Here is a 25,447-nt window from a genome sequence, read left to right on the forward strand (position 1 = left end):
AGGAGGAGCAGAGAAGGAAAAGAAGGGGAAGAAACTGCCACTTATGCTACTAAACCTGGCTAAAAAGGAAAAGTTTCAAATAACATTCTGTTTTAAACTCCATGTGAACTGTCCTGTTGAAAAACTTGAGGGCGGGAAGCTTATTGAATCATATCCTTCTAGACTGAAGAAAAATAGCTCTCTTAGAAAGGGCCATATGCCATTCACCCTAATTTCAGACATGCTTAATTATGTATGTGTTTAAGACCTTTGTAAAATATACATTAGAGATCAGGGTATTTAATCAAATCATTCAACTACTTAATTCCAAATGCTTTTGCGATGACAGATAGCTGCAAAATAAGGCTTCTTGGTTGGTGTGCAATATATGCTCTGGAATTCCAGGAGGAATTGTGCGAGAACCAAGATGCCTCCTGGCAAAATAGAAGTTATAAAATACATTCTGCTCTCTTTAGAGCATATCGTGGTGATAATCAGATGGAAGTAAATTGCTGTGCCACCGGTGGAGCCTAACTGCCAGGTAAACCTGCTGGGGGGGGGGGGGTATAATTCAAAATCAGCCAAAACGATTGCTTACAGTAAATGGTATAGTGACAAAACACATGCTAGTTTAAGAGAAGGGCTAACAGACCATAATGAGATTTACTTTTGAGTAGACTTGCATAATACCATACAGTAAAAATTTCTGCTTAAAGCAATGCTTTCTTGGAAGTCCTACTGAATTCCACATAATGCTATGTCAACTGTGCCATCACACCCAGACACTATAAAGTTAAAACTAAGATGTGCTTCTCTCTTTATCCGGGTGAACCACGGGTGCCTTTCTTAGAAGCTCAAGATTCCCAGCAACTGAGGCCAGTCCAGATTTGAACATCAAACAGAACATTTATTTCTCAAAGTCCTTGATAGACTTGGCACAGCTTGATGAAGTTACAAACACAAACAGTCAATTTAGGAAACCATATAGATGTTCTTTCTTTCCCTTTTCCTTCAGTTGCCGAGTTAACTTTCCCTCAACGGTAGAAAAATCCTGGGATCTTTTACCCTAACCCTGAGCTGCTCTCTTTCAGAAAGAGCAGGTCTTCCCCTATCCATGCTCAAGATTAGTTTTGGAGATGAAGTAATTGAGCCTCTCCCAATGGCAGAGAAATCCTGAAATATTCCCTGCCCCAGCGCTGAGCTACTATCCTTTAGAAAGAGCAGGTCTTTCTCTATCTGAGCTCAGCACCAGTTTCAAAGGTTAGCACCAGTTTCACCAGTTTCAAAGGTTTCAAAGGAGATGTTAACTGTACTCACAATGACCTGTCCGAACTGCCTAGCTTGGCCACCAGTACATCTGAGGCTTTTTCTATACTAAAGAAGGCAGGAGAGCTTCTCCAAAATGGAGATCTCATCCCCAGGAAAAAGGGCGGTTTCTAGACCAAAAGGATACTTTTTTAAACCAATAACAGCAAGAGGCTTGCAAGCTGGTTTCCAGCCTCTGTTAATGTTTAACTTTCAGGGTGCTGCTAAGACTGTAGCAACCCTGGGGAAAATGCAAAGGGATGCTATTTTATGCAACTAAGGGGCAATGCAAACCAAGCTCCTGGAAGACGGAACATCAACATTTCCATGTGTCTTCTGATTATTCATTATCAATTTTATAGAAAAACTATTCCCTCTGAAAAAAATTAAAATACTTAGGATTCTTATGTTTATCTTATAAGATGGCTGAAAAGTTGGTCTTGTCTTTCTTTGTACATTCATCTCTTCAATAGCTTTCTCAACATCCCATGTCTTAGTTAAAACCAAAGGAAGGTGTTATGATGTAACTCTTGCCTAATATGGATCAGACAGTTTTTCATTTATGAGGAATATTACAGTGGTGGTCTCCACATTTCTGTATCCAGCTGATGTTTTACTTCAACTCCAAGGAGCTCCAGCCAGCATTTCAAATGGTCAGGAATTCTGGGGATTTCTAAATTGATCTCCAACATCATCTTGAAGCACGGATTTGGCAACTGCTGCTCTATAACACTATTTGCTTCTGAATGCAACCTAGTATATTCTATAACTACAGCATCTCTGCTCAAAACTCCTTTCCTGAAAATATCTTCCTATAAGAAACATGGCTGTTAGGTTTTCACTGGCTGTTTTGTGAAGCTCCCTCCTAAGTGCTATTTGAGGCCTATTCACTATTGCAATACATATTTTTGCTGTACAGTTGTGATATTGTTTATAGTTTGGATGTCAAATAGAACTCATTGACAGAAAACAACCTGAAACCCCAACCCCCAGACTAGATTCTGCTCCTCAAGATTTGAAAGGCCAGTGAATGACATTCTCTATGCTGGGATAGGGGGATAGGGGAAAGTTCAGGTACTTACCCTGAATCTGACTCTGAGGCTGTGGGTTAAAAGCAGTGGTGTGGTTCAAGGAAGCTCTTGGGTTGGGTGTGGGGGCTGTGTGGTGTGGGCTGACTCTTATGGCTGTGCGACGCAACTGCTCCAGTTCACTCAGACGTTCTGAAAAGGACAAACTTCCAGGCTTTGTCTGTTCATCTAGTTTCTGACGATGTCCTAGTATGGGAAGGGAGGGGGTGGAAGGGGAAAGAAGATGAGAAAATGCCTGACAGACATATCAGAATTTTATGTATGCAGGTACACTACCACCCTGCCAAAGTCTCTGTGGGCTTGAAAAATGAAGGCCTTAATCCACTTATAATCACAATGATTTTGATGGAATCTAAGGCATGATATGCTTTAACTGGATTGGAGCAAATTCTTATTTATGTTGCTCACCTTTGTTATTATTTGTTCACGTTTTATATTTTGATTATGTCTGATAATAGGGAGCTAACGTGGTGTAGCAGTTTGAGTGTAATTCTGGGAAACCAAGGTTCTGATCTTTACGTGACCAAGGAATGAAAAGTTGTTGACATCTCTGTATTTCTCAACATGGAAAAGTTAATTGGGGGGGGGGGTTATAACCCCCCTAGGTATTGGGACATTCAATATAGTGCCCAGTTTTTAAACTTTGTGTTTTTTGAATACATTGCAACTGCACTCTTGGTTTGCTTCTGATACGATAAATAAATAAATAGCCATTGGGAGTCTATTTTTCTGAGAAGACTGCCTACAGTTCTTCTGAAAAAAACTCTTGGGAAAGGAGGTATCAAACTCACATAGATATCAAATGTACAACCAAGTCAGTAAAGAGGACGATAGGCAGTTCGCAAGTTACAAACACCCGACTTAAAACTGAGGTGAGTCAACAGGAAGTAAGAGAAATCTACCTCTCAGAATGGAAATTCACTCCTGAAAGGAAAAAGGTGTTTGTCTCAACTGAAGCTTTATCACTAATCCTTGTTTCCACAACAAGGCAACATTTTCAATATCCAATTAGCACAGGGACAGAAAGTAAGGTGAAATCTTCTGAACAGGGGCACAGACAGCAAAACAAACACCACAGGGGTATTAACCCTTTCCTATGCTATCCAAAACGAATAAAAGTTACACTTTAAAAATGGGAATGTTCCGACTTACAAACAAATTCACCTTGAGAGCAAACCTACAGAACCTATATGTTCATAACTTGGGGCCTGCCTGTACTATGTTTCTTTTTTGCCCTTTGAACCTAAATCAAATCTGGACATGTAAGCCATGTATTTTTGCTTGAAGCAAGTTATCAAATGAATAGCTAATCTTGTCTGAAAAGTTAAGCATGGTCTCCTTTCTGGAAAAAAATATTTCATATAGCCCTAGCAATATTTTTGTGCCAACGTGGTCTTTAAAAATATCTAAGTGGATAACACAGGCATAAAAACCAGCACCTAGTGGCTGAAATTAAAATTTGTAACTTCTGCTTCTCCCTGCCAGACCCTTTGGCACAGCTTGCTGTGTCTCGGATTCCACACCGAGTTATAAATTATCCCAGGAATGAAAGGGGGAAAGCACAGGATTTAAAAGTGATTTTATCATTACACCCATTAGCCCACCCCATTTCCCTACTGCTTGTGTAAAAAAAAAAGAAGGGGGGGGGCACAGCTTTCATCTGATACTTTTGTACTTCAAATGCAAAGTCTTACTTCCTTTTGTCAGTAATGCAAATCAATCTGAACTTGGAATCAAAACACTTGGCTTGAATGTAAAAACTCAAGACTTTTATATACAAGTTGTATACGCATGTAAAATGTATTCAAAATGGAGAATATTTTCAGTTTAATGACCTCACAAACCTGTGGCCAATATCTATACTCCAGAGTAAGGTCTATTAAATCCAATATGCAATTTGACAGCAGTTAGAAATTAAATTCAAAATAATCTCAAGGGGAAATTCATGTGAAGTTGAGAACTGTTCCTTTCTGACGATGTTGCTAATTTCAAACAGAAGAAGCGCAATAAAAGGAATGAATTACATGGCTATAAAAGAAATTCAAGTTGATCAATTGACATGTTCCACTTACACTTCATTCTTACATTTCTGCATCTGGGATGGTTGCCTGCTTTCACCATGATAGTTTTGAGCTGTTTTGCATGTTGAGGAGTTCACTTTGTGCAGGGGCAGCTGGTAGATTTGTTGCTAAGGGGAGCAGCAAACCCACCTTTACATCTGTGCCTCCTGCAACTTTTCAGGGTTGTATAAGAACTCTCCTAGGGTCAAAGCTCTCTTGAAATAAAGTCTGGGAGCTGGTTATTTTCTATATGGTCTTAGCAACTACAGAAAGAGCAGCCACAAGACCCCTATTTCAATGGGTTCACCAGTCAGATCTTGCTGTGTGCACTATTCTGATTAATACATGGCTTGCATACCCATGTTAATGTGTGAAGATGCCTTGAGCTGGCACCGTGATAAATGCAGAAAGGATGGATGGAGATGGAAAAGGGGAAAGAGAATTGGCATCATCGATACTAACAGTTGCTGCCACCAAGTTACATTTGACAATTCACATGCCATTTTCACTATAAAACACACATCTGTGAAAGGAATTTTGAAACTTCAGACAGATAAAGATTTACTGATAGATAAAACCTTCCTTTAGTCACTAACATTGTCCCCAGTGTTGTGGTAAAATAAAAATGAAAGCATGCAAAGTATTATCCATTCATCCACTCAGCCAGGATGTTATAATGAAGAGACTATCCATCTAGGACAGGGGTCCTCAAACTTTTTAAACAGAGGGCCAGGTCACAGTCCCTCAAACTGTTGGAGGGCCAGATTATAATTTGAAAAAACATGAATGAATTCCTATGCACACTCCATATATCTTATTTGTAGTGCAACCCCCCCCCCCTAAAAACAATATAACAATTAAAATGAAGAACAATTTTAACAAATATAAAATTATTAGTATTTCAATGGGAAGTGTGGGCCTACCTTTGGCTGATGAGATAGGGTTGTTGTTGTTGTTGTTGTTGTTGTTGTTGTTGTTGTGTGGTTTCAAGTCATTTCAGACTTAGGCTGACTCTGAGCGAGGGCCGGGTAAATGACCTTGGAGGGCCTCATCTGCCCCCCCCCCCGGGCCTTAGTTTGAGGACCCCTGATCTAGGAGTTCATGATTCATTATCTATCTTCTAAGCTGGTACAGCAGTTTCCATTATGTTTTGGATTTCAGATTTTTAAGGTATTGGAATACTTTTATTTGCATATACAAGATAGATAGATAGATAGATAGATATCTTGGTGATGGCAGCAAATTCTAAACATAATTTTGTTTCATATACACCTTATACACATAGCCTGAAGGTAATTTCCTGCAATATTTTAAATTATTTTGTTAATGAAAAAATGTTTGTGTACATTGAACCATCAGAAAGAAAAAAAAAGTCACTATCTTTGCACCAATTTGGAAAATTTCGGATTTTAGAGGATTTTGGAATTTTGGTTAAGGTATGTTCAACCTGTCAGAAATTTTTTAACTATATATTTTTTCATCAGAAAGACTTATATCACAGGGAAATTATTTTACAACCTGTTATTTTTGCAGATGGTATAGGAGAGTATTCTACACTTGAAGTACTGTTGCAAGTGCAGCTAAGGTACAATTATACCTGAGTTAATGACATAGATGTGTTCATGGATGTTACATTAGCAGAAAATTCAGAAACAGAGACAGAAATAACATGGAAAAATAGGGGTACTTTCCTACACTATAAAAAAGAATAACATGTTTCAGTATGCTCATATGAAATGAAACCAGCAGGTCAGGCAAGCCTTGTAAAAATAAGCAAAAACATTTTTAATTCTTTAAAAATTACTAGTAAGTTTCTTCCAAAACACACTCACCAGTCTCCACTTATCATGTCATTTTCATTTTGATAGCTATACTTATAAATCTTTTTTTACATGCTGGGGATTGCTGGTGAGGGAGGAAACTTCTACACGTGACTAAAAACCCAGAAGTAACCAGGATAAAAAGGGGGGGGGGGGATAAATGAGTGCAGGCAGAATCAGGTTAACAGCTGAAAAGCACATATTAAAAGGGTACACTTAAACCCGATTCTGTCCAAAAAATCTGCACCTTTTTATGACTGGATATTCTGCAGTCATGCAAAACACTTGCTTTCCTTCCCTTTCCTATGTGTGGACTGCTCCAGTGCACATACGAGTTTTAAAAGCCTGAAACAGCGGATCAGTTGCTTGGGTTGTCAAAACATGGAGCCACGGACACACAGGGGCTCAAGGGAAGCACAATTAGAAAGCAATTAGAACTCTCTGAAACCATTCCTTTCTTTTGATCTTTATAAACAGAGATTAAATTTAGAGTTGGATGAGAAAAGAGAATAAGAAATCTGCTTGTATGTACATTAAGATATTCACATGTGTGCATATGAAGTCCAGCGCATCTTGGAAAGTTTTTTTTTAATTCCACTGGATGTTCCCATGCCCCCTATATCCCAGACCCTATATTCCAGGATTTGATCCCAGGTTTTCTGTTTATCCCAGATTATCTGACAGTGAGGACTCATATAATCCAGTTTATAGCAGAACCTGGGATCAGATCCTAGGCTATAGGGCCTGTCTGGCAGAGCCCTTGATCTGCTTCAAAGGAAGATGTGGGGATAGCAGGAGAGCATTTCCCACAACATGGTTGTGCTCACACATGGTTCTTTTCCATGTTTTAAAGAATCAGTTGTTCCACATCTATAACATCCAAAATGCAAACTCTGGCTCATGTCCTCTGATGCCAGTCATTATGATACATCCGTGGTTATAATGTTCCCCAGAAATAGAAGTTATTTCATTTCCAAACTGTCTTCAGAGAGTTAAAAACAGTCAATAACCAAGATGATGTAGAACCAACAGACAGTCAAGTGATGAAAAGGGCCTCTATTTCATTGCTCATGCATGCCCTGAGTCATCAAAACTTTGCTTAACAAATGGGCTGGTGGAAGGAAAAGTGGGTTTTCCCTTCCTTGAATATTTACGCTTACCACATGAACCAAAATAACCCTGTTCTGGTGATAAAACCAGTGACTTCTTTTACTTCTGAAATAAACATATTTGTATTTGACTGGAGTGGCTCAGAATGTTCTTCTTTAACTTGCTTGACAATCTCTCCATTGTACCAACACTTTGTTACATACAAAAGAGACTCCAGTCCAATTCACTGTAAACTCATATGTCTTGAATGGTTCTGCTTAGTGTTATGCATGTTATGCTATTTGCTTCCTTTTTCTCTGTAGCTGAAAAGAGATATAGTAAGCTACTGTATAAAGTTTTGAAAGCAGGGTGCCTGAGAAGTTTCCAAACTGCACACAGTCAGGTTATTCTTCCCCCCTGTTTTCTTTGGCATCTTATGAACAGCACAGAATGAGTCAAGCAGTATTAACTTTCAATAGTAAAGTGGTGTGGTCAACCAAAACTTTTGGTGGCTGGATTGAAAAGATATAGCTAGTAGGTAATGCAGATCAGAATGCCACGTGTAGGAAGAATCACTGGCAACCCTGACTCCCAAATGTGACGCTTTAAAATGTGGCTGGCATTAATGTGCTTCATTGCAAACAAGCAAATGAATTCATCCCTGTCTTGCTATTGTTATTTCTGTTTGTCTTAGAAGCTTGGTAGAATTACTCCATACATGAGTATATGTATACACTTATACATGTACTGATATATAAATGTATACATTTTAATAAAAAATCAACCTCCCAAAACAGGTTCAGCTTATCCATGGATCAATATGAGTACGGTATCCTAACTCTTATCAAAAAGAAAAAAAAGGAGCTTAGTCCATCTTGGAAAAAACTAAAAGAAGCATCAACATACTCTCTGCTGTGGTGCTGCTTCTGGACTTCTTGAATGACTGGACTTGCAGTTTCTCAAGTTCGGAGTGGTGTGTTCTCTTGGGCAAAGTCATGGAACGTGTGGTGGCAACACAACTCCAGGGGTTCCTGGTAGACACTGATTATCTTGATCCGGCACAGTCTGGCTTTAGGCCGGGACATGGAACTGAGACAGCCTTGGTCGCCTTGGTAGATGATCTGCGCAGGGAACTAGACAGGGGGAGTGTGTCCCTGTTGGTTCTGCTGGACCTCTCAGCGGCCTTCGATACCGTCGATCACGGTATCCTCCTGGGCCGCCTCATGGACATGGGGCTCGGAGGCACTGCTTTGCGGTGGCTCCGATCCTTCCTTGAGGGACGGACCCAGAAGGTGTTATTGGGTGACACCTGTTCGGCCCCACAACCATTGTTGTGTGGAGTCCCACAGGGTTCAATCTTATCCCCGATGTTATTTAACATCTACATGAAGCCGTTGGGAGAGATCATTCGGAGTTTCGGACTAAGATGCTATCTCTATGCAGATGACGTCCAAATCTGTCACTCCTTTTCACCTGTCACCAAGGAGGCTGTCCAGACCTTGAACCGGTGTTTAGCTGCTGTGTCGGACTGGATGAGAGCTAACAAATTGAAATTGAATCCAGACAAGACAGAGGTCCTACTGGTCAGTCGGAAGGCCGAACAGGGTATAGGGTTACAGCCTGTGTTAGACGGGGTTACACTCCCCCTGAAGACGCAGGTTCGCAGCTTGGGAGTGATCCTGGACTCACCGCTGAGCCTGGAACCCCAGGTCTCAGCGGTGGCCGGGAGAGCTTTCGCACAATTAAAACTTGTGCGCCAGCTGCGCCCGTACCTTGGGAAGTCGGATCTGGCCACGGTGGTCCACGCTCTTGTCACATCCCGGCTGGATTACTGCAACGCACTCTATGTGGGGTTGCCATTAAAGACTGCTCGGAAACTTCAACTTGTACAGCGAGAAGCAGCCAGGTTGCTCACCGGAGCGACATACAGGGAGCACACCACCCCCCTGTTGCGTCAGCTCCACTGGCTGCCAATCCAATTCCGAGCAGAATTTAAAGTGCTGGTCTTGACCTATAAAACCCTATACGGTTCCGGCCCAATGTATTTGTCCGAACGGATCTCCCTCTACGTCCCACCTCGAAGTCTAAGATCTTCTGGGGAGGCCCTGCTCTCGACCCCGCCAGTCTCTCAAGCGAGGCTGGCGGGGACGAGGAGCAGGGCCTTCTCAGTGGCGGCCCCCCGCCTGTGGAACTCACTCCCCGGGGAGATTAGATCGGCGACCTCTCTCCTAGCATTTAGGAAAAAACTAAAGACCTGGATGTGGGACCAAGCTTTTGGTCACTCTAACAATTAAATCAAGGACCTGGGAATAGACAAAGACAAACGGAGTAGATCGGACTTGTGGACTCTGATATATGGACCCTGACTTGAGATTGTTTTTAGGTTTTAGGATTTTACTATGTACCGATGTTTTAACTTAAGTGTTGAATTGTTATTTTTGTATTATTTGTTATGTGTTTGGGCATCTAATTGTGCCTTCCCCTGTAAGCCGCCCTGAGTCCCCCCCGGGGTGAGAAGGGCGGGGTATAAGTGAATGAAATAAATAAAAAATAATAAAATTATGTTCACTTCCAACAACAACCTAGCTGGTGATCTTTGAACAAATTGGAGTTTCCAAACCATTTTCAAAGGCAGTCTCATGTAGAACACATTACATAGTCCAGGCAGGATGTAACCAGGGCATGTACCCCATCTGGGCTTCCCCTGGGCAACGTCTCTGCAGACAGCCAATTCTCTCAATCCTGCAGTCCAGGTCAGATTTTTTCAGGAAAGGTCACAGTTGGTGCATCAGTTTAAGTTGTGCAAAAGCGACCCTAGTAACATCTGCCACTTGTGCTTCCAGGTTTAAAGAAGTATCAAGAATACAGTTTCAATTTGTTCATCCTCATCCAGTCCATTACAGCCTCCAGGCATTGGTTCAGGCGCAGCACAACTTCCTTGGCAGTTTCTGGTGGAAAGAGTAGTAGAGTTGGGCATCATCTGCATACAGACAATACTGAACTCCAAAACTCTGGATGATCTCTTCCAGTGGTTTTATTTAGATGTTAAATAATATTAGGGAAAGTGATGAGCCCTGCAGGACCCCACAGTCTAATTGCCATGGGGTTGAGCAGGACTCTCCCAATACCACCTTCTGGCTGTGATCCATGAGAAAGGACTGGAACCACTGTAAAACAGTGCCTCTCAGTCCTATGCCCATTAGTCGCTCCAGAAGGATACCATGGTTGATGGTATCGAACACCACTGAGAGGCCCAGGAGAACCAAATAGGTTACACTACCCTTATCTAGTTCTCCACGTAGATAATCCACCAAGGTGACCAAAGCCATTTCTGTTTCGCCTGAAGCCAAATTGAAATGAGCTAAGGAGGCAAAGATGCAGAGTTCAATCCTTAAATGTAGTTAAACTTCAACAATGGCTAGAAACCAGTCTTAAAAATAAAGCAATGTTTATGCCTGGTAGAAATGAAAGCTACATTATTTCTAACTATCTTATCACATAAGGCAGGCAAACCACAATTTCAAAAGGGCAACAGTGTCTTTGGCTAGGACTTATCACTTGGTGTTGCTCCTCCCCCTGCCAGTCTTCCAATGGGAGACAACCTAGAAAGCGTTTCTTTTAAAAACACAGATCTGTAAATTACCTCCTTTAGTAAAAGAAACATCTTCCACTAGTCTCCTACCAGGGAAACAACAGAAGAGAAACAACACCATATGAGAAGTCCTGCTGATGTCCTACTGTACTTGCAGTCTTGGGCTTTTGCAGTATTCTATGATCCACAGAACATGTTCATGTATGGACAAACAACCGTCCTCCGTACACAAAATCATATCAGGCTAAATCCAATGTTACATAGGTAGCTTCTGTTTGCTCAACAAGAGCATCACATTCCTTCAATCTGATGAGTCCCCCAATCCTGTAAAATAGATTTTGGACATACGCAAGAAGACATCAGATCCACCAGCACTTCTTTTTCTGTTGGTAAAGGGATTCTGTCAGATGCAACCTACTGGGTTTTTGCCATGGTATGGAAATGTTAAATTAGTGCATAGAATTTCACTAAAACTTCACTAAAACATATAGACATTTGGAACAATTAGGGGACTTTATCACACCAACACAGATGAACCAGATCGCACTCCTACTCTTAGCAAATAAAATAATGTGCTTTGACTCATCACACGGCAGATGGCCAACTCCTCCCAATCTATACAATGTGCACCTATGTCACTGTCTTCTCCTTTGGGGGGGGGGGGGCTATTGTGAAACTCCACAGCTTTTGAGCCAAATTCAAACCTAGAAAAGTACCAGTTTGCCTTAAGTATCTACGCAGCGGCCCAAACAGAAAGATATAAACCTGGAGAGGAAAATCTGACTATAGGTTGAGGAAAGTACATCTTTTAGCAGTCCATATTACACCTCCTTTTACTGCCACAAAGTTTCTTTTGTTTCTAGTTCTCGTTGTCCTCATCCCTCTGCATTTGAGTCAGGCTGTTTACTCACAGCTTGACACCAAGGGAGCCACTGAGAACACAGAAAAAACTCTTTCCATTCAGTAGTGCTAAAGCAACCCACTCAAAGTGGACAGAACAACCTCAGGAAGCAGCTTAGTAGCTTTTCTAACACTGGGACCTCTATGTATGTGACATTTCAGAAAAAGCTCAAAGATTACTGTGTTGGGTTGCAATGCAGAGAAGCTACAAAAGTGTAAATATATTCCTTTCTAAACTGCAGGAGTAATATGTATAGTTATTTTATTTATTGCATCAAGAGCAAACCAAGGATACACTTTTCATGTATTTTTAAAAAACACAAAGTTTAGGGACTTGGTATTATATGAAATGTCCTTTGTATGTCTAGTAAAAAAGAGTTATTTTAAATTAAAGCTTCAAAGAGTTTTTACACTTAGAAGGATGCTATGCTTTCATTTTTTTTTAATTTAAAAAACTTCTTATGAGGGGGAGACACTTTTGTTGAATTTACCCACTTTTGCTATGAATCTTTCTATGGTGAAAGGGGAAATGGCTTCATTAGAAATGCTGATGAGAAATGGCTTCATCAGAAATGCTAGGAGCCTCTGGTGGTGCAATGAGTTAAACTCTTGTGCCGGCAGGACTGCTGAACAATAGGTCAGCAGTTCGAATCCGAGGAGAGTTGGTTGAGCTCCCTCTGTCAGCTCCAGTTCCCATGTGGGAACATGAGAAAAGCCTTCCACAAGGATGGTAAAACCTCAAACATTTGGGCGTTGCCTGAGCAATGTCCTTGCAGACAGGGGGAAGGAAAAGGGAAGGGAGAAAAGTAATATAACAGCACACTTAAGGCTAACTGGTTGTTGTTGTTTTTTTTAACATGAGCTTTCATGTATATAAATCCCCTTCTTCAGATGCTGTACACAGTAATAATAAATGCTCAAGTGTAAAACATATGTGCATAGAAGTGGCATGGAATAAAATACACAGAAAGATGTAAATCCTACTCTTGCCCTAAATTTGCCAACAATTGCACAGAAAAGGCTAATCAGCTGCAGAGAGACCCTGAAAGGAACTCCTGCTTTGAGCCTTCAGACTCAATTTGAAAGACTTAATGACAGGTACCAATGAAGTAAATCAGACAGATTTTGCTCTAATGCCATTACAAGACATTTTGCTGCCTGAGGCCAAACAGTAAATGGTTTTTGCTAATCAGGCTGAAGAGGGAATGAAAGAGAGAGAGAGAGAGAATATCGAATCAAAACAGGATACTGCTAATGCCTACATTAATACAATTAATATTTATTATTTATTATTTGCTTCATTTATGCCCCACCTTTCCCACCCTTGTATGGTAATACCCAAATGGTGCATAATATTCAAGCAAACTTTATTTGGCACAAGAGGTAGAAAATCCCACGAGTAACTCTTTTCATCACTACTAGTAAATGTTCAACATTCATAGATTAAACAACTGAAAAGATGCTAACCTTTACGGCACTCTGAATTTACTGCTTGAGCTGGCTGTATCACTCTATCTAATGAAAGAGCCAAATCCACACTGTCCTTAACTCTGTGAAACAATAGATCACCTATCCTCTTCCAAGTAATTCTCTCTCTTTTTCTAATTGTTGCAGAAAGGATTTGTTGCAGAAAGATTTATTGAGGGCACAAAAAAGGAGGTATCACCTAAGGCATACATGGGTGATCGACCAAGGGAAAGAGGATAGAGAAAAAGGTATTTTTAGAAGGGGAAATATTAATTGCAGCTTGCTGGCTCATTCTAAGCAATGATGTGATTATCAACTATTCCCATGGCATTTTGGCCCCCACAAACAGCACATGTTTTTTTATAGAACTAGAAGGTTGCATCAAAAACTACATTTGCCTAGCAACTTGATAATATGCCTTTCTACTTAGAAAATATTATTTTTCTTTTGCAAACATAATCCAGATTGCAAGTTGCAATTTAGCAAGAGCTGGACATTTCAAATGCAAACACCCTTCTGTGTAAAGAAGGGGCTTTATAACATAAAATAATTCGACCAATTCTTAAAGGCAGGCAGATGAAGTTGTTTGGGTTCTTTTCAAAGCAACAGTCTAGCAAGAAATTATATATCTCCAAGTCTTCAGCTATATTCAAATTGGTCATACTAGTCCATGAGGGTCAGTGAGGCTAAGAATTTATATGCAAATGTGTATCTGCAGAACTGATATGAATCCCATAATCCTATCTTACAAAACTCTCCCTTTTGTGGGTTTGTTTGTTTGTTTGTTTTTTTGCTTCCTTACTATCCACATTTTGACTTCTTTTAAACTGAAGCTTCTTCTAAAAGTGAGAGGGGAGCACGAGAGGAAAACCACAAACCTCAGTTTACTAGAGGCTATTTCAGTGCAAATACAAACACTTAACAGTACACTGAGGTTAACTGTTGCCTCGGGTAGTAATAAGAGAATATATTGCTTAAGTTTTGGGTGGTTTTTTTGGGGGAGGAGGGGGAAACCCCCTCCTTTTCCAAACATTGAGCATGTGAGACTATTCTGGATTTATTCCTGGAGATACCATTTATTATTTACTTATTCTTAATTGTTAAGAATGAAAAAATTGGCAGGCATGACTGTGAAAATGTGGGCCTCAGTGGAATACATTCCACTGTCTGCTTGAACTGCTGCCTTCAACAATTACTGTTTTCTTAAGTTGGAAACTCACATGAGATACAAGAAGCTGCATGTAAGAGCAACTGGTAGTCTTCTTTTTTACTATTCTCAGTGCCAGCTTTGAAATGAGAAACTAAAAGGTCTGAACAGGACTATTTTGTTTCTAAAATTAAAATTACTATCAATAGCTGAAAGCCAACATGAGCAGGAAATAGTGGATAATATGCATGGTGTCCTTTTATCCCACATCCTTTGTCAACTTTTGCATATGCTATACTGGTCATTTTCTAGTGAGAGGCATTTCGGATATAGCTTTTCTTAATCAATAGACTGTATCCATGTAAAACAGAGTGCTAGGAAGTTCCCCCACCCACCTGTTTCCGTCTCAAAGTGCAAGTCTGGTTTAAATTTTACATATTCTTAGCAAATTGGTTTCTCCCTACCTGCATCAAAAAGTTTAGCCAAACCTCTATGTAGATTATCCGTGCACTCCTAATACATGTCTACTCTGAAATAAGCCACACATCATCACACTAGAGAAAAAAATCCATTTAAAAATCTGGTTTTCTGCCTCCTTCAGAATTCTGGGGTTTGTAGTTTAGCCTTTAACAGCCTTACTAAATTACACACACCAGACTTCTGCAGGAGGCCAATACCAGATTTTAAATGGATTTTTTAATCTAGTGTGATGAATAGAATCGGAGAGACACTACTACAAGACAAGTGGGAGTAGAATCACATTTTCTGGTTGCTTGGTTATATGCTCAATTATTACTATATTTGCCACAGAATCAGGAAACAATGGAGAATAGTGAATCATATTGAAATGAATGACTTCCACCCAAGGTCACCGTGAAAGATCTAAAATATTCTGAGAAAGATATCCTCTCTAGGAACTTGGAAGATTATCCAGGGCAACTTCTGCTAACATCTGGCAGAAGCATAGCATAAAATTGCTTGAAGGGCATAGAAAATTTCCAGAGAGGACATATTTTGTCTGATGCACGTGGATGAAATCATGGGTGCTAGTCCCATAGGTATGGGGCTGTATTATATCTACACTGAAAGCATATTTTTCTGTTCATACATATAAGTCCCTTATGCTATTTCACCCTGTCATCTTCTAATGTTCCATTAGTCCAATGAAGCTGATAATCAGGATGTAATGGGGATAGGGAATGACCAGGATGTAACAGAGATAGGGGTTTATCCCCCCCCCCCCAATTGTATGAGTCTTGAACACCTGAAGAAAACTGCAGTGAGGAATTAAAACTTACGTCGTGGCTCACGGGGTCCATCCACAGTTATCTTTATGGCTCTGTGATAGGTTGCGACTTGTGGAGGATTGGTGAAGACTGTGATGGTCAAAGTGAAGCTCTTCCCTGAAACAGAAAACAACATTTCCTTTTATATCCAACTACAACTTCACAGCTTTTAACTTCAGAGCAAGGAGACATGAAAATTAGTGGAAGGAGAATCAACAATTTACAATAAGTAGCTTCTGACTTATGGCAACCCTAAGGAAAACTTACCACGAGACCTTCTTGACAAGATTTCATCAGAAGGCATCTGAGACTGGGGGAGTGTCATTTGCTCATAGTCACATAAAGAGTTCATATGCCTGAATAGGAATTCAATCCCCTGGTCTTCAGAGTCATAATGCAAAGCTCAAACCGTACTGGCTTTTCATACTACTGTTACTAACAGAAAATAGCAAAAACTTAATATGACTACCAAAAGAAAATCCAAAGGCAGGGTTATAGCTGAACATCAAGAAGACAAAAATAATTGCTACATATCAAAATTAGAATTGTCCATACTATTATATTTCTAATATCTATTTATGATTCTAAAAGGTGGACAGTGAAGAACGCTGCTAGAAAGATAATAAATTAATCAAAAATGGGGTCCTGGTGGAGATTTCTGCAAATCCCATGGGATGCCAAAAAGACCAATAAATGGCTACTAGACTAGAAACAACTGAAGGTACACAACAACAAGAAGTGGAAATCAAGCCTGAACTCTCCCAAGAAGCCAAGATGACTAAGCCAAGACAGTGTACTTTGGGCATATTATGAAAAGACATGACTCACTAGAAAAGACAATAATCCTTGGCAGGGTAGAAGCCGGCAGGGAAAGAAAGAGGACTGTACTACATCTGGTTAGGCTCCATCAAGGAAGTCATGGCCTGAATTTGCAAGATCTGAGCAGGACTGTTGATAGCAGGGTGATTTCTTGGTCTCTCATTTATAAGGTTGTCAAAAGTCAGTGACAACTTGATAGCAATCAGTGAACAGCATGGCTGAGGAGAAAAGAGTTAAAGTTCTGTTTTTCACTTCCTTCAGTACTGATGTCTATGGACCTCATCACATGAAGTCGCCCAACGTGCAGGGGGGGGGGAGGGGATCCATCAGGCAGCATGATGAATCTGACAGACACCATGGGGAATCCATCGTCATGCACTGCTGCCTTCCCCATCCCATAAGGAAAAGCGTTGCTGCCCAGCTTCCCCCTGTGCTCACCTTGTTGCCAACAATTAGAACATGCAAAGCTTCCCGTGTTCTCGTTGCTCTGTCCTACAACACTTTAACCACAGTTCAAGGATGGAGCCCACTATGGCGTTTGATGGGATTTGGTGGGTTCCGTCCCTGAACTGTGATGGAAATGTCTTAAGACAGGTAAATTTGCCTATGGGATGAAGTCCGATATGCTTAATTCATGGCGTTTTAAAATGATGGACCCAATTTCACAATGGCAACATGCTACAATTAAACACAATGTTACACAGTTTAATAAGTTATCAGGTTTTACTAACCATTTTGAGCCAGAAAGAATTCTAAAAATAACACTAGGAAAAAAAAGAGAATATCTCATTAGGCCTGATGTTGTGGGATTGCCATCTTGTGAATGACTGAGGCTAGGGGCCGTTTTTGCCCCACTCTTTTGCATTGTAAGAGTTTCATTCGTAGCTGGTTTGTGGTTGCAGAGATATAGTGATTTCAAATTGAGCCCATCTTTTTGAAACACCCTGTACTTAATTTTAAAACATTCACATTGTAATTCAAAATATCAATACCATTTAGCTCTTGTCGGTCAGGAAACTGTTGGTTAATTACAGAAAAGCAACTAATATATGAAGAAATATTTAACTAGCTGTTTAAACAAATCCCATTCCTCCCACACCAAAAGCAGTGAGGTACAGGAGAAGAAAAAGGCAATTTAACGCATAATGCCTGTTTCTTTCTTTGTGTTTTGTTTTGTACTTTTCTTTTATTAGCTCTACTGAGTAATTCCTTGGTACAGTAAAAATAACAACTGAATGTAAAAAAATTAATATACAAGATAATGTTGAGATATGAAACAATACAAAGAACCAATTTCTAGGTTGATAGGTGCCTATTTGTAGCTATGATGTAATACACAAAAACCAGGAAAACCCATGAGTTACCTTTTTCATGTTTACCAAAGAGTACTCATTAACCACATGATGGATAAACCACAAGACCACAAAGAGTCACACACCTGTATAGCACTTGTTTCTTACTGATAATCCCATATAATATTTTATTTTTAGACTTTAATTGACTGACTAATGTTACCACATAGTTAATCAATGTGTAGAATTGACTGCATTGATAACTTGCGTTACTAGAGTCCAAGCAGAAATATACATATGACTGAAATGTGTTTGTGCATATACATACACCATCAACCACCACCAACAACCACCACCATCAAATAAACAAACAACAATAGGACTTTGGAGTAAAATATTTGTGTCAGGCAAATAAAGCCAAAGACTGGGATTTAAATCTCCACTTAGCCATGAAAGTCCACTGAGTGATCCTGGGCAAGTCACACATTCTCAGCCAGAGAAAGCCCTATGATGAGTTCATCTTAGGGTCACCATATGTCAGAAAAACTACTTGAAGGCATACAACAACAATTCAGCATGGCAAAGGGTAGAGTTCTATGCCTCTTGTGTGCTCCTGTTGTGTCTTCATTGCCACTGCTTCCCCATCCCAATTTTGTCCCTGGAGCTCTAGGGAAATTGGCACCCAAACTATTTTCGTCAGTGATAGTTTGGGACAAAATGATCCTCCACTCTCCAGGATTAGGTTAAACATCTCTATGACAGAAGCATGACAATATGACAGAAATGTGGCTATCCTGATATGATGGCAGAGCAATTTGGTATTGTAGAAGATGACATCTCACTAAAGTCTGATGAGGACCATGACATTTCTCTATCTTTGCTGAAAGACAAGATGGCAACCACCCATCCTCATTCCAAATACAGAAAATGACTAGACTGGCAATGGATACTGGTAGCAGCAACCCAACCACTACACCTAAGGACAGCAAACTAATGCAGACAAAGGTCAGGCTAGGTGTCACTTGCAACTATGCTAGATAATACCTAAAATACCTAAATATCATTTCATACCACTTAGCACCTGCCATTTTTGTCAGCTACTCTTTCTAAAGGTACTCTGGTGGCACAGATGGGGCCTTCTCTGTTGCGACACCTGGGTTGAATGTCTTCCTCTCAGAGGCCAAATTGGTACCATTGCTGATGTCCTTCCAAATTTAAATCTGAGTTACCAGTGAACAACAGTGGTTAGCCCATACCTTAGGTATCCTGGTTGAAGGCAACAGAAAAGAAACATTCCAGAACTGGAACTATCCATTATGGAGGATATGTTGCCTTGCATGACTTGCTCCCATTGTCTTTTCTAATGTCAAGTAATACAAGACAACAGCCTTGTGAACACTACTTTACCCATAATGTCTGGGAATCGCCAGAAGGCTAAACGAAGGGCTGGACAAACACAACAAGGACCAAGTACCAAAAGCACAATAATCCCAATTAAACAGCTCAAGGGAAGATCTCAGGGGCTCACATGTCTTTACACTAATGCACAGAGCATGGGAAATAAACAAGACGAACTCCAACTTTTAGCACAACACCACAAATATGATATCATAGCCATCACTGAAACCTGGTGGGATGACTCCTATCGCTGGAATGTAGATATCGAGGGGTATAACCTCTTTCACAGAAACCGAACAAAGGGGAGAGGAGGTGGAGTAGCCTTATATGTCAAAAACTCTTATGCTGCAGAAGAGATTCAAGACAGCAATCTGGGAAACCAGCTTGAAATCATCTGGATAAGAATCAAGGGAACTGGGACTCAAAAAGATGTCGTTGTAGGCGTCTACTACAGACCCCCAAGCCAGGAGGAAGAACTTGATGAAGTTTTCTGCCAACAGTTGACCAAACAGGCACAGAGAAGAGATGTAGTAGTCATGGGCGATTTCAACTATCCCGATATTTGCTGGAAAACAAACTCGGCCAAGAGTACAAGGTCCAACAAATTCCTCGCTTGCCTTGCAGACAATTTCATGGTCCAGAAGGTAGAAGAGGCAACAAGGGGATTGGCTACTCTTGATCTCATCCTAACAAATGCGGAGGACCTGATCGATGCGGTCAAAGTAGTAGGATCCTTAGGGGCAAGTGACCATGTGCTCCTGCAATTTGAGGTACAAAGGAAGGCCGAAACTAAGACAAGTCAAACCCGCATTTTGGACTTTAGGAGAGCTGATTTCCAAAAAATGAAGGAAACGCTGAGCAGCATTCCGTGGACACAGATACTAAAAGACAAGGGAGTTACGGATGGATGGGAATTTCTCAAGAGTGAAATACTCAAGGCGCAAGTGCAAACCGTGCCAACAAAGAGAAAAAATAGGACAAGTGCAAAGAAGCCAGAATGGATGTACAAAGAACTTCTAACTGTGCTAAGACACAAAAGAGACATGCACAAGAAGTGGAAAAAGGGAGAAATCACCAAATCAAACAAATAGCCAACACCTGTAGGGAAAAGGCCCGCAAGGCTAAAGCAAAAAACGAGCTTAGACTTGCCAGGGACATTAAAAACAATAGAATCATAGAATCATAGAATCAAAGAGTTGGAAGAGACCTCATGGGCCATCCAGTCCAACCCCCTGCCAAGAAGCAGGAATATTGCATTCAAATCACCCCTGACAAATGGCCATCAAGGGCTTCTATTCTTATGTCAGTAGAAAAAGGAAAAACAAGGAGGCGATAGGACCTCTTCGAGGAGAAGATGGGGCAATGCTGACAGGGGATAGGGAAAAGGCAGAACTACTTAATGCCTTCTTTGCCTCGGTCTTCTCACAAAAAGAGAGTCTTCAACCTCAGCAAGATGGAGTGGATGAGGGATTGGAGGACATCCAACCCCAAATTGGGAAAGAAGTCATCCAGGAATACCTGGCCACTCTTAATGAGTTCAAGTCCCCAGGGCCAGATCAACTACACCCCAGAGTATTGAAGGAACTAGCGGAAGTCATTTCGGAACCATTGGCAACCATCTTTGAGAGTTCTTGGAGAACGGGAGAAGTTCCAGCAGATTGGAGGAGGGCCAATGTGGTCCCAATCTTCAAGAAGGGAAAAAAGGATGACCCAAACAACTACCGTCCGGTCAGCCTCACGTCGATACAGGGCAAGATTCTGGAAAAGATTGTTAAGGAAGCGGTCTGCAAACACTTAGAAACAAATGCAGTCATCGCTAATAGTCAACATGGATTTATCAAAAACAAGTCATGCCAGACTAATCTGATCTCTTTCTTCGATAGAGCTACAAGCTGGGTAGATGCGGGGAATGCCGTGGATGTAGCGTACCTGGATTTCAGTAAGGCCTTCGACAAGGTCCCCCATGACCTTCTGGCAAGGAAACTAGTCCAATGTGGGCTCGGCAAAACTACGGTGAGGTGGATCTGTAATTGGTTAAGTGGACGAACACAGAGAGTGCTCACTAATGCTTCCTCTTCATCTTGGAAAGAAGTGACAAGTGGAGTGCCGCAGGGTTCCATCCTGGGCCCGGTCCTGTTCAACATCTTTATTAATGACTTAGATGAAGGGCTAGAAGGCATGATCATCAAGTTTGCAGAAGACACCAAATTGGGAGGGATAGCCAATACTCCAGAGGACAGAAGCTGAATTCAAAACGATCTTGACAGATTAGAGAGATGGGCCAAAACTAACAAAATGAAGTTCAACGGGGACAAATGCAAGATACTCCACTTTGGCAGAAAAAATGAAATGCAAAGATACAGAATGGGTGACGCCTGGCTAGAGAGCAGTATGTGTGAAAAAGATCTTGGAATCCTCGTGGACAACAAGTTAAACATGAGCCAACAATGTGATGTGGCGGCAAAAAAAGCCAATGGGATTTTGGCCTGCATCAATAGGAGCATAGTGTCTAGATCTAGGGAAGTAATGCTACCCCTCTATTCTGCTTTGGTTAGACCACATCTGGAATATTGTGTCCAATTCTGGGCACCACAATTCAAGAGAGATATTGACAAGCTGGAATGTGTCCAGAGGAGAGCGACTAAAATGATCAAGGGTCTGGAGAACAAGCCCTATGAGGAGTGGCTTAGGGAACTGGGCATGTTTAGCCTGAAGAAGAGAAGGCTGAGAGGAGATATGATAGCCATGTATAAATATGTGAGAGGAAGCCACAGGGAGGAGGGAGCAAGCTTGTTTTCTGCTTCCTTGGAGACTAGGACACGGAACAATGGCTTCAAACTACAAGAGAGAAGATTCCATCTGAACATTAGGAAGAACTTCCCGACTGTGAGAGCCGTTCAGCAGTGGAACTCTCTGCCCTGGAGTGTGGTGGAGGCTCCTTCTTTGGAAGCTTTTAAGCAGAGGCTGGATGGCCATTTGTCAGGGGTGATTTGAATGCAATATTCCTGCTTCTTGGCAGGGGGTTGGACTGGATGGCCCATGAGGTCTCTTCCAACTCTTTGATTCTATGATTCTATGATAATGAAAGGAAGCAGAAGTTCTTGTACCACGTTACATTTGCAGATGTTTGCAGAATTGTGAACATTCAAACCATAATGACATCACTTCCCATTTTTCTATTACTAACTAGATGATATCAGCAGATAGAAGAGAAAGACTATCAAGGACTGTCTTTCTGGGCTGCAGTTACACATTCTCTATAAAATCTAGTTCTGGCCCAAGTTCATCCAGAATATTCGGTGTCTGTCTGACTCATACAATAAGAAAGAAAAATATTCCTTTGGCTTGGTAGGTTAACAACCTGAATTCTAGCCCACACTGCAACATTACCTCTCTGTCAACTTATTAGTAATTAAAACAAACCAGCTACTTTAAGAATGAGGAAGTGCACGCTGATATAACATTGCTTCCTTTTGTGAGCTGTGAACACATGCAAGGCTGCAGAGTTATATACCAGCAAAGAAACAGAATCTATTCCCTTCCTGCTTATTTGCCTTTGTCCTTTCAGTCCAATCAGAACAAAATGTATGGCTCTGTAGTTATCCCCCTTGGTTCTCCATGTGAATGTCACCCCCCCCCCCCCCCAGTATTCCTGAGCATTGGCCATGATAACTGGGGCATCTGAGGATTGGTCCAAAATGTGTTTGGATTCAAAAGCTTTAAACGACTGTTTAAGAGGCCCCAATGAAACTTTAGATTTTGTACTCAACAGGATCTTGCTTCACCACCAATCCTGCTTTGTTTTTAAAAAGACAGAACACTCAGCTTTAATACATTCAGGGTTCTCTTTAGTCAGATCTCCATAAAGGCCACATTGTCTGGTAAAATTATGAGTGATCTGTGCCTCATCTGACTCAGTCTCAGAAATCATCATTAGCTAGTCTGCAACTTTGCTGCAGGCTCTCGTCCTTTTATGTAATTTTTTTTGTTCCCTGCAGCATTACATTGTGAACATCATATGCATAATCCGTACTTCCACATTTTCCCAGACAAACGCCCACTGCTTCTTCAGCTAAGTACTAAACCGTCTTTGCTGATTGTGCAATTCTGGTGCTCTGCAAACTCTGTTTTAAACACTTCTTAAATATTTATACTTTTTGCCCTTTCAGCAACAAAATGGAGTTCATATGAGATGAATTGTGAATGTTGTTTTAAGAATAAAACATACACCCTAGCGTGGCAAAGGCCTTCTGAACCAATCTTGCCAAGAATACCCCCATGGTAAGTTCACCTTAGGGCTGCCTTAAGTACGAGATAACTTGAAGGCACACAACAACAACAATAATATTATTATTATTATTTATTATTATTTACTGCGCTTATATACCGCAATTCTCAGCCCTTTAAGATTTTATTATTGCTAACGCAAGTAAAATATTTTCCCCTTCCCAACTTATTTCTGAATACTTTAAAATATTTTAACATTTCAAAGATGTTTTACTCACAAAAAATGTTTTTGAACTATAACAGAACAGAAAAAATCCTTGATGTCTCCATTCGTTCTAGGAAGGAAAAGTGTAGAAATGGCCATACTGATCATATAGCTAAATCTAAAATGAACCCAAATGTGCAAAATACAAAGGTTAACAATCATGTAGGCCAGTGTTTCTCAACCTGTGGGTCCCCAGATGTTTTAGTCTTCAACTCCCAGAAATCCTAACAGCTGGTAAACTTGCTGGGATTTGTGGGAGTTGTAGGCCAAAATACCTGAGAACCCATAGGTTGAGAACCACTGATGTGAGTAAAGATGAGTGATGGTGTCTGTATCTTGCTACAAGAAGGTGTTTAATTTATGGTGATCTTCATGCAGGGAGAAACCATATCCCTTTGTGGTTATTGAAGGCTAGGAACAAAGTTGCAAAAGAAATGCAACAAAATTTCTTTTTCTATTGGCAGCAACAGAGTACCTCTTCTTGTGAACTGAGCACAGTTCTATTCTCTGTAAGGAGTTTATAGATACATTTAAACTTGTGGCCTTTATACCTCTTAATTTGCAAAAGTTAAACTTGTATTAAATAGGAATCTGACACAGGGTTATTATAATCTATGTTACATTGTGACCAATGTGGAATGTTTGCTCTCTGAAAAATCTGCATGAGATGACTATTCTGTTATGAAATATTTCAAGAATAATTTGTTCATTTGGTTACTTTCTCATTTGAGGATATTTCAAGGTAGAATTTCATTTCTTCACTGAGGCTGTTTCACTTCTCAGAATCACCGGACCAGCTGTGTCTTCCAAATGTTTGCTTCAAAAGACTTTAAAGTTGCTGTTTCTCCAGTCATTCAGACTGTAGCCAGAGCCAGCCATATCTATAGAGAAGCTGCCTACATCATTTAAAGAACTTCCCGAAGTTATGAATTTTTAAATACTGCTATCTCAACCAGAATGCTGTTTTGTATTTTTATATCAAGCCAACATGATGTGGTAGGGCTAGCCCAAGACAAGATTGCTCGTGAGTTGCCCATCATTATACCACATATTATAATAATAATAATAATAATAATAATCATCATCATCATCATCATCATCATCGTTCACTTATACCTTTAGGACCTCGGTGGCACAATGGGTTAAACCCTTATGCCAGCAGGACTGCTGACTAAAAGGTTGGTGGTCCCATCTGTCAGCTCCAACTTCCCATGAGGGGATATGAAAGAAGCCTCCCACAGTATTGTAAAACATCCAGGTATATTCTGGGCAACGTCTTTGCAGATGGCCAATTCTATTACAACAGAAATGACTTGCAGTTTCTCAAGTCACTCCTGACATGGAAAAAATTATACCTCTGATAATGGGATGGATAATAATAATTATTTTATTTCTTACCCGCATCTCCTTGTGGCTTGAGGTGGGTATGACTCAAGGTTACTAACAACATATAAAAAACAATATAATTTTGGGGGGGGGGGGGAGGGGGGGAGAATCAGAATTAAAAGTAATAAATAAATAAAAACATTCAATATTAAAAATATTATATTAATTAGAAATATGAACTATTTCGAAATTTTCAAAACAGCACCACATAGCATTAAGTTGTGCAGCCTCCATCAGTTTATAAACAACTGAAAGGACAGAAATGCTTTAACATGCTACCCAGGCATGTAGCCGGGGGGGGGGGGGGGGGGGCTCGGGGGGCTTCAA

At 40.6% G+C, this 25,447-nt stretch overlaps 1 protein-coding gene across 1 annotated transcript in view; it reads right to left on the reverse strand.

Annotated features, from left to right (window-relative positions):
• Window positions 1-25,447, reverse strand: part of RUNX1 (RUNX family transcription factor 1) — a 231,242-nt gene that overhangs the window by 49,825 nt on the left and 155,970 nt on the right. The window contains exons 5-6 of the mRNA XM_060770366.2: window positions 15,746-15,850; window positions 2,367-2,558 (exon numbers count right to left, since the gene is read on the reverse strand). Coding sequence (XP_060626349.2) covers window positions 2,367-2,558; window positions 15,746-15,850 — 297 coding nt within the window. The remainder of the gene's footprint in view (window positions 1-2,366; window positions 2,559-15,745; window positions 15,851-25,447) is intronic.

Source organism: Anolis sagrei, chromosome 3 (assembly GCF_037176765.1).
Source record: "Anolis sagrei isolate rAnoSag1 chromosome 3, rAnoSag1.mat, whole genome shotgun sequence".
NCBI lineage: Eukaryota > Metazoa > Chordata > Lepidosauria > Squamata > Dactyloidae > Anolis > Anolis sagrei.